Source organism: Nannospalax galili, unplaced genomic scaffold (genome assembly GCF_000622305.1).
Source record: "Nannospalax galili isolate Female #2095 unplaced genomic scaffold, S.galili_v1.0 scaffold185, whole genome shotgun sequence".
NCBI lineage: Eukaryota > Metazoa > Chordata > Mammalia > Rodentia > Spalacidae > Nannospalax > Nannospalax galili.
Window position 1 is genome coordinate 2,383,848 of NW_008355474.1, and position 13,995 is coordinate 2,397,842.

Below are 13,995 nucleotides of genomic sequence, written 5' to 3' on the forward strand. Positions count from 1 at the left end.
TTTTAAAAAAAGCAGGCTGAGCATAGGTCAGGAGAGCAAGCCAGTAAGCAACATTCCTCCATGGTCTCTGCTTTAGTTCTTGCTCCAGGTTCCTGCCTTGAGTCCCTGCCTGACTTCCCTAAGTGGTAGACTGTCACTTGGAAAAGTAAGATACAATAAACCCTTTCTTCCCCTAAGTTCTTTTGGTTACAGTGTTTCTGTCACAGCAACAGAAAGCTAGCTAGATCACCCAGTGACATCACAGCCTTTGAACACCGTAGTATAACACGGGACCCATATGTTTGTGGTGATGCTGTTGAAAACAAACCCACTGCATAACCAGTCACATAAAAATACAGCAATACTGTTATATACCGTAACTTGATGACAAGAAGACTATTGATGGTTTGTGAATTAACTGCTGTACTTTTTTGTCATTTGAATGTGTTCATTCTAATAACAAAAGGAATTTATTATGGAAAAAAAAGAAATACAAGTAGGAAAGATTTTGACCAGAGTGTTCAAATTAAAACAGTATGTAGCACACACATACACATGAGGTGCATCACGTATACTATCCTAGTTAATATCTGTATGCAACTTTCTTTGAAGTAGGAACTAATTTTTAAAACATTTTATTATTTCTATTTTATTATGTATATGAGTGTATTGCCTGCATGTAGGTAAGTGCAATGCCTGTGGAGGTCAGATGAGAATGTCAGATCCCCTGGAACTGGAGCTACGGATGGCTGTTAAACATCATGTGGGTGCTAGGAATTGAACCCAGGTCCTCTGCAGGAGCAGCCAGGGCTCTAAACCACTGAGCCATCTCTGTACCCCTGAAGTAGGAACTGTTTTGTCACTATTTGTGGATGAAGCAGAGGAAGACAGAAGTTAAGCCATTTGTCTAGGATCACAGAGCTATTAAGCAGCACAGCCAAAAATCCAAGTTCAGTCTGCCTAATCTTTTGTTGTTTTGAAACAGGGTCTCATGTAGTATAGGCTGCCCTCTAACTCACTATATAGCCAAGGATGACCTTGAACTTCATCTATTCTACGTAATACTGGGAATCAAATCCTGGGCCTTTTGCATGCTAGGCAAGCACTCTACCAACTGAGTTGCATCTCTAGCCTTGATTCACTTGATCTGAAAGTCCAAGTGTTTGTGTGTATGTGTTTGTGTGTGCACATGTGCATGTGCCTTGGGATCAACAACTAGAATCATGCTGGCTTCTGAACTGCCCCTGCCCAGCTCCAGCAGGACCTTTCTTTTCCTTGCTCTGATAGGTAGCCACAGTGGGCAGGGGCCAGGAGGCAGAGCCTACAGAAGCCCTCTCAGGCAGAGGGAGTGCTGGAGGAGAGGTGAAGATCATACCTCGAAAGCAGAAGGCATGATGCCTGGACAGTGGGTCTGGTAGGCCAGTCTGGTTTGGGTAGAGGTAGACAGTTCTCACACCTGGCTTGTCCCCCCCACAGGCAGGCCGAGGAGTAACGATGGGGTAGCGGAGGCTGCCATCAGCCAGCCAACCAGCATAGCACTTGTCCAGGCCACGGCTCCAGGCTGCATAGAGCTGGCCTGTGGAGGCCAGGGTAGCATTTTGGGCTTCACAGAATGCCAGCGCTTCCTGAAAAGTGAACTGCTCCAGGCTTGTGGCAAAGAACACTTCTCCTAAGGACAGAGACAGTGGTAATGTGACCTTCCATGTGTGCCACCAGAATAGCTCTGTTCACCCAGGGACAGAGCTCCTGGCACCCCTACCTTGCTTACTAGGGTTGTTCCCCACCCATGTGGTATACACTCGTGTAGACACCAGCCCTATTCATTCAGTCACACTTCTCCCAGGCCACACCTCTTAGATCTCTTGGAACCCTGGGAAATAGAGACCAGCTGCTCCAGTTTGTACTGGCTGGGAATTTTTCTGAGACTTGGGGCTAAAAAAGACAGTGTCGTGGTCAAGCTGGGCTGAGCTAGCCACTCCATGGGGAACTGGTTTCTACCCCCTTCTCTTTTCCAGTTCCACCTAAACGTCCCTCCCCCGATTAGGACAGGTGGCCGGCTAGAGCGCCCATGTGCTCACCCTCCATGCACTTACCCCCCATGCACTTACCCCCAACCATGCTCTCTCTTGGAGCACAGTGACTGCTGTGGACCTGACCCCCATTTCCAGCACCCACAGAGCACCCAGGTGCCCATCCTGTCTGGGTTAGGAAGATGGAAGCTCGTGTCTACATAGAACTCACTGTGCCACACACTCTTCTCTTATATCTCAAGCAATACCTTGAAAAACCTCTGTATGGGTAAGTCTACCCCATTTTACAGATGAGGAAACTGAGGCTTACAGAGGTTAAACAAACTGCCCAGGGTTCTGAAATGAGTGGCAGTGCTGAAGCTTTTCTAGAACATGGGCATTTCTCAAGTTGGGTTCAGTAGAAAAGCAGTTTGTTGACTTCCATGGAAATTAAAAGTGAAACAAAAGGAAGGTTGAATAAGCTTGGTTAGAGAGTTAAAGAGGACTGCAGAGCTTCTCAGAGCTTTTGATTTATTCATGGGCCTTGGGACGCTCCAGTAAGCAGATGGCATGTAGAACATTTATTTATAATAAATTGATCAATTTACCCACTGAACTCACTGCTGTTTAGAGAGGCAGCATTACCTTATAACACTGAGGGTGTGGGAATCATATGAGCCTTTGACTGGGAGAAGGAAATTGAATTTTAGAGGGCCCAGGAGGGCCTTCTTTCTACCTGGAACTCTGGATGGGAACAGGGCAGCGTGGGTGGTGGTAATTCCTTCCCTCTACTCTGTCTCCCTCTCAACCCCTGCCTGTCTAGGTCCCTCAGTGTGAGAAAGTGGCCTGTACCCTCGAGCTTGTCCACATAGCAGTAGACGTCATAGGTTTCTGATGATGGGCGCACACCATAGGTCCTGACCCCAGGGCTGCTGTCCTTGTCACCCACACATGGGGTCCGTGGGCTCACAATGGGGTATCTGCAAAAGAGGATGGGAAGAGGATGAGGGGCCCATCCTGAGGGTTGGGGGGGTATGTCTTGGGTTGTCTGTTGGAGACGGTGTGCCCACACAGCAAGTCTCCTGAGCAGCTGGAGGAAAGTTGTGGGGCCCCTGACTTCAGAAGAGTGTCCATTATATAGGAGGGCACTATGCCAAGCTGGAGGGGATGGAGTTACTTGAAGGGGGTCTCTAGAGTAGGGGCCTCCTCTGTTTGCTCTGTTGTAGGGGAATGACTAAGAACTTGACATAGGGCCAGAGAGATGGCTCGGCAGTTAAGAGTGCTTGCTGCTCTTCCAGAGGACTCAAGTTTTGTTCCCAGCACCCATTTTGGGTGGCTCACAACCACCTATAATTCCAGCTCCAGGGGATCCTCCTCTGGCCTCTACAGGCATCTACATACATGGGACATACTCTCATATACACACACCCATCCACATGCATAAATTTTAAAAATGATATAAAACAAACCTGACATAGCCCAGAACCCAACATCATCTTTCAGAATATGCCTTGGTTTGGGGTGTGTGTGAAATTTAGGGGGCTATGCAGTCATTAATGAGCTCATTAGCTGTGCTAAATGTCATGCCAAACTGGGGACTTCTCAGTTGGGGTTGGGAGGGACAAGCTTGCCCTTCACCTGACAGTCTGGTCCTGCAGCCAGCCAGCATCACACTGCTCATAGCCTGCCTCATAGGCAGCCTGGAGCTGCTCAGGTGTGGCCATGACCGCCCCAGTGCGCATGCAGGCCTGCTGTGCCTCCTCAAAGGTCAGAGCGTAGCGAGTGGAGCCTGGGCGGTAGTGGAACACAACCCCTGGTGGGGAGGAGAGAAGAGAAGGAGACAGAGGTAATTAAACTGATTCAAGAAGGGCCTGTGCTAAGCCTACCTCCTTCATTCAGACAATGGATTTAGCTGGGCAATTCCGGCTGAAGTCCTGCCCCACTTGGTGACATCATGAAGGTGGCAACGTCCATCTGTATGGTCCCCAAAGACCCTTTATGGAAATCACACCAGAATGTCCTTTCTGTTTAGAGATTTCCATTTGGGGAGCAGTTAGACTCTGCTGAATGACATCTATTAAGGGAATACCATCTGCCCAGCCCAGGGGCTGAAAGCATTCTCCAGAAAGAGCTAGATAATAACTATATCAGGCTTTTTCTTTCTCCTTGAAACAGACTAGTACCAAACTCAGAATCCTCCTGCTTCAACTTCTGGAATGCTAGGATTACAGGCATGTGCTACCATATTCAGACCTCTATAGTAGGCTCAGTGACTGGTCAGGAGATTTTTGTTACAATTGCTCAGCTCAGCTCCAATCATCCTGTTAGCCATAGGCAAAATATTAACAAGAAGATCTGACTTTGTTACAATCAAGTTTTGTTTTTAGACACTGAAATTTGAAACTTACATAATTTTCACGTGTCACAAGATATCCTTCTATTGACTTCCCCCTCTTCAACTAATTAAGAATGTGGGGGCATTCTTAGTTCATGGGCCATACCAAAACAGCTGCATTCGGCCTGCTGACTAATGTTTGCTGATTGTTATCCTGGCAGGAGGGACAAGGCTGGGCAAAGTCACAGGGTCACCCAGAACAGTGGTTTTCAAGTGGGTCTGTTTTGTGTAGAACCACATGGCACTTTCATCTGCCTGATATAGACCATGTTTTTCATACGTGACTTCATTTGAAGTTAATTTGTAGTTAAAAAGTGGACATGACAGCCCTGCCTGTCCCCTTGGGAATGCACTTACCCCCCGGCAAGTGGGCCTGCCCAGGAACTGCAGCTGCACCGGGGGCAATTGTCACTTGTACCACCAGGTCCTCACTGGTGAAAGCCGTGGCAAAGCCCAGCCCTGGTGTGACTTCCTCTGGAAGACCCCAGGGCCTGGAGGCCTCTTCAGTCCTGTTCTCAGCCTCAGGGAAAGTTGTGGCTCCTATATCAGGGACAAATGTGAGGGGCTCTTCTGGCTCCAGGATGGTGGGGGACATATCAAAGATAGGCTTTGCAGTGAGGATCACGTTGCCTCGGGCTTCTCCCTCTGTGACATTCTGGGACAGGGGTAGCTCCACATCCGGCCAGGTCACTGTCTGGATGGTGATGTCCTCACCACCAACCCCGAAGAAGTTTTCTGGGATGTCTATAAAGTCTTCACCTGGGACGGGACAAAGGCAAACTTCAGTCACTGAGCTTGGGACTGTTTTGAGGGGATGAGAGGTGAGTGTGCCCCATATCCTTCCACCTGGTTAGACCCAGGCACTGTACAAGGGCCTCAGCTGTCTGAGTTCAGTAGCTCCTCCGTACTCTCAGGGCACTGGTTCCAGATGCCAAACTCTGCCGATGCTCCAGTCCTTCATATAACCTATGCACCTCCACTGGTATGCTTAAATCATCTTTCGATTACTTACAATACCCAATATCGTTCAAGTGCTGTGCCAAGAGTTGTTATACTGTTTTGTTTGGGGAATAATGACAAGAAAAGTTTGTATATATTGAGCATGATACAATTACAGATACCCATAGAAATCTGAGGTTGGTTGAATTTGCAGATGGAGGAATTAGGATACTCACAATATATTGATCAACCAGCCCACTGCTTATAAAATTAGTTCCCATCTCAGCCTCCTTTCCCACTCAACCCAAGCCTCCACTTTGCCCATCTTCTGAGCACCTTACTGAGAGTCTAATGTAAATCAGTGTTAAAGGGAGATCATAGAATTCTGCAGAGGTGGTTCAGGAGATTGATAAAGGTGTTGGAGAATTGCTTACTCTCGTGATCATAGACACAGAAGGGACTGGCAGTTAATAAATAAATAATACTTAAAAACAAATAAATAAAAAGGATGTTCATGAGGATGATACTTCCAAAGAGTGGCTGAGACTCAAAAGGTGAAGAGAGGCTTTAGGGAGCGGGGAGTCCCTCTTCATGTAAGATCAGGCTGTAGAATCAAACCAAAATGAGCTGTCATTGTATGGTCACCGACTGGTAAAATTTATCCAACATCTTACCCATTTATTTTTCCCTCCAATAATTAGCAGTTAATTATAATAACCTAAAGTGTGTTAAACAGAAGTTAGCCTTATTTTTCAAAAAATGTTAGCCTTATTTTTCAAAACGAAGTCCCCTAGTTTTCCCCTACTCTTTCAGAAACACTCTGGCCCTCCGTTTAAGCTCATCCAAATTAAAAGGGAAGGTAACAGCATCCTCCTGTGGGCTCGTGCCCATTGGAGGAGCGGTTCAGTGACTCCACTGCCCCAAGGTTGTTCAGGAAAGCCAAAGTGCTACAATCCAAACCTGGAAAAGCAGACTCTGAAGCACATATTTAAAACCCTGTTCTGTGTGAATCCGATGAGACATCATCTCTACCTTGGGAACCAGTGAAAATGGGGGAAAAGATGCTAAAAATATGGAATTCAGGAATTCAGTGATCTTAATGGGACTTATTTTGTTGATGAGAACCCCCTTCCCACCTCCACCCTCACCTGTGTAGCAGATGGCGTCGTAGCGGGAGGAGGGGTCTGGGTATCCTGTCTGGTTGGCATGTAGGTACACGGTCCTTACGCCCAGGAGGTTGCCACCGCAGTTGGGCCGGGCCTTGGAGATGGGGTAGCGCACGCTGCGGTCGGCCAGCCAGCCGGCACTGCACATGTCCATCCCGCCCTGCCAAGCCAGGTAGAGCTGGCCCGTGGTGGCCAGCCTTGCACCCAGCCGCCGGCACTCGTTGGCCGCCTCTTGGAAGGTGAATTTCTCTGGGGACGTGGCATAAAATACCTCTCCTGTGAGGGACACATCACATTGGGTGAGGGGTTAGCACCCATTTCTCTGCCTGTGTTTCCAAGGGCTCCACGCTTCCTCCAAGTTTGTCCTTTTAGCTTTGGCCCCACATGTTAGTGTTTCACAGCTTGCCTATAGCTCCCCACTGTCCATCCTTTTCTGGACTTTTGAGCAGGATATCTGTCTCCTAACAAGGAACCAGCCCCCTCATCTCACTTCCCCCCAAACAAAACAAAACAAAACAAAACAAAAAACAAAACAAAACCTGCCAATAAGGCAAATCGTGGAGCAACTGAAAACCCTGGAGGAAGCACCGCTGCTGGCTAGTCATCTTTTCACCACTAGGGGAGCTTTCCCGTGAACGGAGGCACTGCCCACTCCCAGACAACAATCCAAAACTCAAACTCTGATGGGAAAAACAGGCCTCAGATTTTGACCTCCTAGAGCACTGGTCCTAAAACTGGGGTCTGTAGCCTCCACAGAGGCCATCATGGAATAATTTGGGCTCTATGAGCTTTTTAGTATTTCCTAAAACCTGGCAAGATTGTGCTTGAGGGTTGGGTGGGGATGGAAGTAGTTGTGGAGGGAGAGGAGGTGGGCATGTGTTTACTCCTGGGGTAGTTCTAGGTGCTCTTGCTTGGTGGCACTCTGACTGACTTGTATTTGGCCATGTTTAGCCAAACATAGGAACACAAATACTTGTCACCTAAAGATGACAAGGCTTTCAGCTCTTGGGATGAGAACTCCTTGAGGAAAGGGGCTGTGGGGGTTAGAAAGTTGGTCCATGTCTTTACCACTTCTCTTCCAGCTGGAGGAGGTTGGGGACTATGAGGGGTGTACATAGAGTGTGTATGGGATTCCAGAGAGGTGATGGGTGCATATGGGAGAAGGGGGTCATTTACATGCCAGGGTGACCCTGTGTTCAAAATTAGTATCCTTATAAAACAGAAACAATCTAGGTCCCTCCCTCAACTTCCCATTGAAAGGCCTGGGGTAAGACTTTGAGCTGGGGGCAGCGACGTGGACAGAGGGTGGCTGGGCAGAGTGTTCCTGGGGAACATGGCTGCTGGGCCCCTAGAGTGGCCTCAGTGTCCCTCCTGAGGGATGGGGGTAAAGCCTAAGGCCTGGCCCATGCTAGACAAGGCATTCTATACCCCAGTCCATAGCTGGGCTTTGATGACACTGTGGATCTTAAGACAGGGATGGACTGGCCACAGTTGCTGAGGTTCTGGCTAGGAGGGGCAGCCCCAGGGGACTATGGGTATAGGGGCTTGGTGGTAGCACCACATAGTTTGCAGATGTTTGGGGTCATTGAGACCTTCTCTAAAGTGGACAATGAGAGATCCAGCAAGAGACCACCCTTCTTCATGGCAGAGGAGGACCAAGTGTGACAGACTCTGAGAAAGGGCTTCAGCACAGGGGAGGCCTTGTACAGTTGCCCCAAATGTCAGCAGGGTGGTAGGGGTGGGAAAGGGATCTTGAAGGGAGTTGGCTTCCTTCTGGTGGGTGATGTAGCCTCACCCTCCATCTCCTCGGCAAAGCAGTACACATCATAGGTCTCATTGGTGTCTCGGATGCCATATGTCCTCACTCCAGGAAACTCATCCTTGTCTCCATAGCAACCTTCCCGGGGAGTGTGGATTGGGTACCTGTTGGGAGTCCAAAGTGGGAGTGTGACACTGGGGACAGAGGAAAGCCCAAGGCTGATGTATATAGTCTCCTCCATCATAGGATGAGACAAAGGCTTAATACTACTTCCACTCAAATCTTCTTTGAATGTGGCTGTCTCTCCAGTCTTAAAGCTACTCATGAGTTAAGGCAGCTCCTGGTATTGAGTACTACTGATAGCAAACATTCTCTCAGAAGCCCACACTTCCCAAAAAAGACCAGACAGTGAATCTTGTGGGTTTGTGCCAGTTTTTGCCTCTGTGATGACAACTCTCTCATTACAGTATCACAAAGCAGCAACAGAGCCAAGCAGCCATGGCTGGGTTGCAATAAAACTTCACAGCAGCAAAGGGTGGGTTGGATTTGGCCCTGGTGCCCACTCTGAATCAGCTGAATCCCATGCCCACCTATCAAGGCAGGGGCTGGACTCTATTTTACACTTAAAGAAACTAAGATCCAGAGATATTAAATGATGTGTTCAAGATCACACAGCTTCAAATGCCAATGTTGGAATGTGAGCCTACATCTTTCTGAGGCCAGTGTGTGGACTGTGGACTCTTGCCATGTTAGACTGTTGTCTCAGTTTGTTTATTTCCTGATTTTTATGGTTAGTGTCCTATACAGTCTTGTGTCCTAAGATCTCCTAGCCTACCCAAGATTGCAACACTATCTCCCTGAGGCTTTGTAGTGATGGATTTTGGGGATGGTGCTATGATGCACATGGGTTGAATGGTCTGTCTTCACAGGCTTGCTACGCTACACTGAGACCCCTTAGGCAGGCCTTTTTCTGCCCTGCTTTGCACATGGCCCTCAGGGCCCAATCAGGAAAAGATGTACCCAGATGTTTGATTTATGTATGTCTTACCTTATTGCAAACAGAAAGTATTTAGGGTTGTTTACAAAAATAAAACTCCAAAGTTAAACAAACCAGGAAGCGAAGACATCTTGGCAAAAGAAAAGAGAGAAGCATAAAGTTTAGAGCAAGGCTGTTAGCAACCTATTCTGTGAGAGAGGATGATGGGAATCTGGAATGGGACTCTGAGTATATGTGTTAGCAAGGCTGGCCCCTGGCCCAGCCCCTTAATCTAGGCTGGCCACAGGGTCACACTGACACCAGCTCAGAACTGGCCAATGTCCTACCCCATTATCTATGCCTCCTCTACTGGGCCTACACCTGGCCTCTGACACCTGGCCCTGAGCTCTGACAGCTTCTCTGTTGGGGGCTGGCTTCTCACCTAACTGTCTGGTCGGCCAGCCAGCCAGCGTCACACTGGTGGAAACCATCCTCGTAGGCAGCCTGCAGCTGCTCAGGTGTGGCGATGATGGCACTGTTCTGCAGGCAGGCTCGCTGTGCTCTGTCAAAGTCGAGGGTGTAGCGTGTGGAGATGGCTCTGTAGTGGAACACGATACCTTCGGGAGACACGGGTGGTTGGGGGCGGGGGAGAAGCCAGTCAGGTGCAACCTCTGGTTATTAAGATCTGGGGACCTTAGAGCTATCCAGTTTAGGCTGACATAGTTTCCTTTTCTGAATTTGTATATAGTCCTTTTGCCTTTGGTGGGTCACTGCCCCCACCCCACCACACTCCCCACACCAGCCTCCAAAGCTCACTACCTCACAAGGCATTCCGTTTTGAATACCTAGGATAATTTTGACAATAAGAAAGTTCTGGGAGTGGAGAGATGGCTCAGTGGTTAAGAGCACTGTCTGCTCGTGCAGAGGACCTGAGAAACCAAAACTGCCATTTACTATGATTTTTGCCAGGATGTATTTACTCAGCAAATCTCACAGAGAGTGTCATTACTAGCCCCAAGTTAGAGAAAGTAATGAAGGCTGAGCAGCTTAGCTGAGGGGTAAATGGCTATATAAAGGAACTGAGTGTGAAAGCCATCCACAGGGTGAGGCTGTAGCATGGCATCCCTGTGGGAGATCCTCACCTTTCACTATGACCTCCAGGGTGGCCTCGCTGTCCTCAATGCCATGCATCACTTCACAGCGATAGATCCCAGAGTCATTGGAACGAAGGTTCTGGATTTCCAAGGTGGCATCACTGGGGATGGCTGGGTAGTTGGGCAGTGACACCTTGTCTTGGTAGAGGCTATTGACTCGCACCTGCCCTTCAGTGGCCACCAACAGTACCACCTCCTTCTCCTTGGAAACACGGCTCCACTTGATTCTCGGAGTGAGGGGGGCAGTGGAGGGGGCAGTGGTGACAGGGTGCATGGGGTCGATGAAATAGCAAGGGATGGTGAGAGAGGTCCCTAGGAGGACCTTCAGTGGGGATGGTTGAGGGATGCTCACACTCAGCGAGTTGTCATGGTCTGTGGGGAAGGGAAAGAAGGAGAGACAGATCTGTTAAGACCACCAGCCCCCTGACAGGCCTTTTGGAAATACAGTCATCTGAGAGGCCCAAATTCAGACCACTGCTGTATGGGGATTCCCAGGGAGCTTCGAAACACCCTCTCCAGAGCAGCATTTCCTAATACCTCTGGTCTCTGCATCTTAAGATAAACTCTAGAGCTAGAAAGGGGTTCTGGAGGAGGGTGGGATATACACCACTCACCTAAGACTACTCTGCCTCTCAAATTAGAGTGGCCCAGGGAAGGCCAAACCATAGATTAATAGGACCTCTCTTCTTGGAGTGACATACTTGACTCAGAGATTTTGGAAAAAATTGTATTGGGGTGTTATAGTTTGGCTATGAAGTATCCTCTATAAAAGCCATATGCATTGAAAGTTTGGCAGTGTTACTGAGAGATTTTTGGATTACAAAGGTGTCAACCTCATTAATGGATTAACCCACTGACCAGTTTATAGCTTGATAGGGACAAATGGGAAGAAGGCAGATCACTGGGGGAGGCTTGTGACTTTGAAGGACACATCTTGTTCCCGGACACATCTTGGGCCCCTCCTCTCTCTCTTGCTCTCTGCTTGAGGCTGCCATTGGGTAAACAGCTCACCTATCACATTTTCAGCCAGGATATTTCTACCTTGCCACAGGCGAGTTATTTTCCTGAGGTATTTTCTCACAGAGATGGAAACTGATTAACACCTTGGGTGTAATAATTATTATGGGGTATAAAAAAATTCAAAGCAACTTTTAAACTTGAAATGCAAAACTTCAAAGACCTATTTCATTTGGGAAGGTCTATGTTGGGCTTAGCTTCACTTTGTAAGGGGGATAGGGCTTCTGCGGTAATAGGTGAGGGGACTGTAGGTTGTACAGTCAGATCCAGGGATATGGGACTAGATAGGACTAGACAATACAAAATTATGGAGTGTAGCAATAGAGAAGATGCAGTGTTTCTCAAATCCTGTTGGAAAAGATCTGCTTGGAGTGGGAAGGAAATAGCCTTCCTCACAGTGTCTTTCATGACAAGTCTTAAATTTATAGAACCCTTTCTTTCATGGGAGGCTAAAGTTGAAATAAAAATATTTAAGAAAGTTGTGGGTGGCAGATACATAGTCAGGTAAGGGTGGGAGACCCAGGAATGTCTGGAGTCTAGCCTGAACCTTTTGATGTCTGGACAGTCTTCACTGTTGCTTCCACAAACACCTCTGTCTGCTGCTCAGCCCTGGAGCCACTGACCACAGCTTGGCTCTGCAGTGGTGGTCCTGAGGAGAGAGCCGAAGGCTACTGTCGAGCCCAACTTGGTGGTTGTCAAAGCTCTCAATCAACCTTAGTGAACTGGTTTGCTGGTGTGGACACATCACCTTAGGTGATGGCCAACATCTGGATATTCATGGATCCCTGAACAACCACACCAATAGAGGTCCAGCTACCCACATCTCTATATGCAAAAGTGGTCAGGTCAATATATGGCTAAATAGAAGATTCTGTATCTTTCCGTTTGACTATGGAATCTTTCGTGATGACCTTAGATTCCTGGAATTTTCCATAGGGATACAGTGGCTTGGGAGGAGGCAGGCTCATGCCTCCTCTTGTTTCCTCCACTGTGAGGTGGGAAGTGGGAAGGTCTCACACACATGCTCAGTCCTCGTATCCTGTATTTCCACACCCCATATTTTTTAACCCCTCTCTCCTGCCTGTAGAAAAGGAGTTCATACCAAGGTTAGGAAGACAGACCCACATTGGCTTCGGAAATGGCTTGGATGTTCATGGACAAGGAACTCTGGACATTTTGTCTATCCAGAGCATTGTTTAAAGGCGAGGAGGGGGAGCAGTCTTAGGTGGATGAGCCCCGCTGGCCTTACATACTCTCCCTATGATGAGGAGGTTGAGGCAGAGGGTCTCCCTTGCTAGGATCTAAGGGCTGTACATCCACTCTAGGGTCAAAGCCATCTTGAAATTAGTGGAATGTTGATTGGTGAGGCTTTGGTTATGTGAAAGACAGAGAAGGCCTGCCACTGCCACATGTATAAGACCAGGCTGGGGCTCTTCCAAGAAAGCAGAGACCAGTCTTGTTACTGGAGTTCCCCTCTGTCCCTCAGGTTCTTTTCTCCCCTTTGATATCCCTTCCTGCTTTCTCTGTCTTTCCTCTGTCCCATGTTCAGTGTGTGGCAGTTCTGGGTGAGATCCCCAAGGGCAGGGTGCTGGGAAGGAGGCCCAGTAACTGTCTTTGCTAGAGGGCAGCCAGGGGCTGAAGCATGTACACCAGGCTCTGGGTTGTATATACGGCCGTGGGTGCCCTCCTATTGCAGCTAGAAAGGGGCAAGGCCAGGAAGAGACAGGAAAATGGGAACTGTTTCAGCACCAGGTTTAGTACCCTGTACTCAGAACCCAGCACTCAGTCCCTATTGAATAAAGGAGCCATGCATGACGATGTTCTCACCTGAAACTTCTTCTGAGAGCCTTGCAGCGACGACTCTCAGAGTCACAAAGACCAAGAGTAAAGTGGTCATAGTTCACCTGGAAGAGGGGAGCAGAGGTGTTATTTGGACACACTACACACAGTGAAGTAGAAGAGATCATACGGTCTATGATGCCATGTGATAGACTCTATGCCCAAGGCTCTGAAATCATACCAGGAGGCTGCGGTGGTTTGTGAGGTGTTTCCTCCTAGAATCCTTTCCTCAGAAAACCTCCAAGGATTTCTCAGCTTAAATCCAAGGTGACCAGTAAACAGACCCCCCATTGTCCGGGCAGCGGAGACTCGTCCTAACGAATTCCCATGATGGTTAATGATACATGTCAGCTGAACCATGGGTGCCCAGGTGGCTTGGGCACCTGTTTTTGTATTTGATCATGTTTTTCTGGTTGTGTCTGGGAGGGTTTTTGCAAGAGTTAAGCACTAGAATCTGTAGACGGAGTAAAACAGGTGGCCCTGCCATTCCCAGTGTGGGTTGGCTTCAACCAGCCACCTGAAGGCTTGAATGGAACAAAGAAGGACCATCTCCTGAAGGAGGGAGACTTCCTCCCTGATGGCCTTCTGGCTGGTTTTTCCTTCCTTTAGACTTGACCTGAAATATCAGTTCTTCCTGGGGCTTGAACATGTGAACTGAGGACACCCCACCAGCTCCCCCAGGCCTCCTTGCCAGCCCCTGAAGCTCTTGGGACCCACTGCTTCCACTTCCAGTCCTGACTCATTCTCTTCGCTTCTCCCCCT

At 48.4% G+C, this 13,995-nt stretch overlaps 1 protein-coding gene across 2 annotated transcripts in view; it reads right to left on the minus strand.

The window, feature by feature from the left end:
* The window catches only part of Acan (aggrecan), a 71,420-nt gene that overhangs the window by 27,148 nt on the left and 30,277 nt on the right, over nucleotides 1-13,995 (minus strand). For both annotated transcript variants that reach the window (XM_029555958.1, XM_029555957.1), the window contains exons 2-10: nucleotides 13,222-13,298; nucleotides 10,366-10,749; nucleotides 9,666-9,840; nucleotides 8,284-8,411; nucleotides 6,471-6,764; nucleotides 4,741-5,142; nucleotides 3,627-3,801; nucleotides 2,841-2,968; nucleotides 1,355-1,648 (exon numbers count right to left, since the gene is read on the minus strand). In XM_029555958.1, the coding sequence (XP_029411818.1) occupies nucleotides 1,355-1,648; nucleotides 2,841-2,968; nucleotides 3,627-3,801; nucleotides 4,741-5,142; nucleotides 6,471-6,764; nucleotides 8,284-8,411; nucleotides 9,666-9,840; nucleotides 10,366-10,749; nucleotides 13,222-13,291 (2,050 nt within the window). In that variant the 5' untranslated portion in view covers nucleotides 13,292-13,298. The remainder of the gene's footprint in view (nucleotides 1-1,354; nucleotides 1,649-2,840; nucleotides 2,969-3,626; nucleotides 3,802-4,740; nucleotides 5,143-6,470; nucleotides 6,765-8,283; nucleotides 8,412-9,665; nucleotides 9,841-10,365; nucleotides 10,750-13,221; nucleotides 13,299-13,995) is intronic.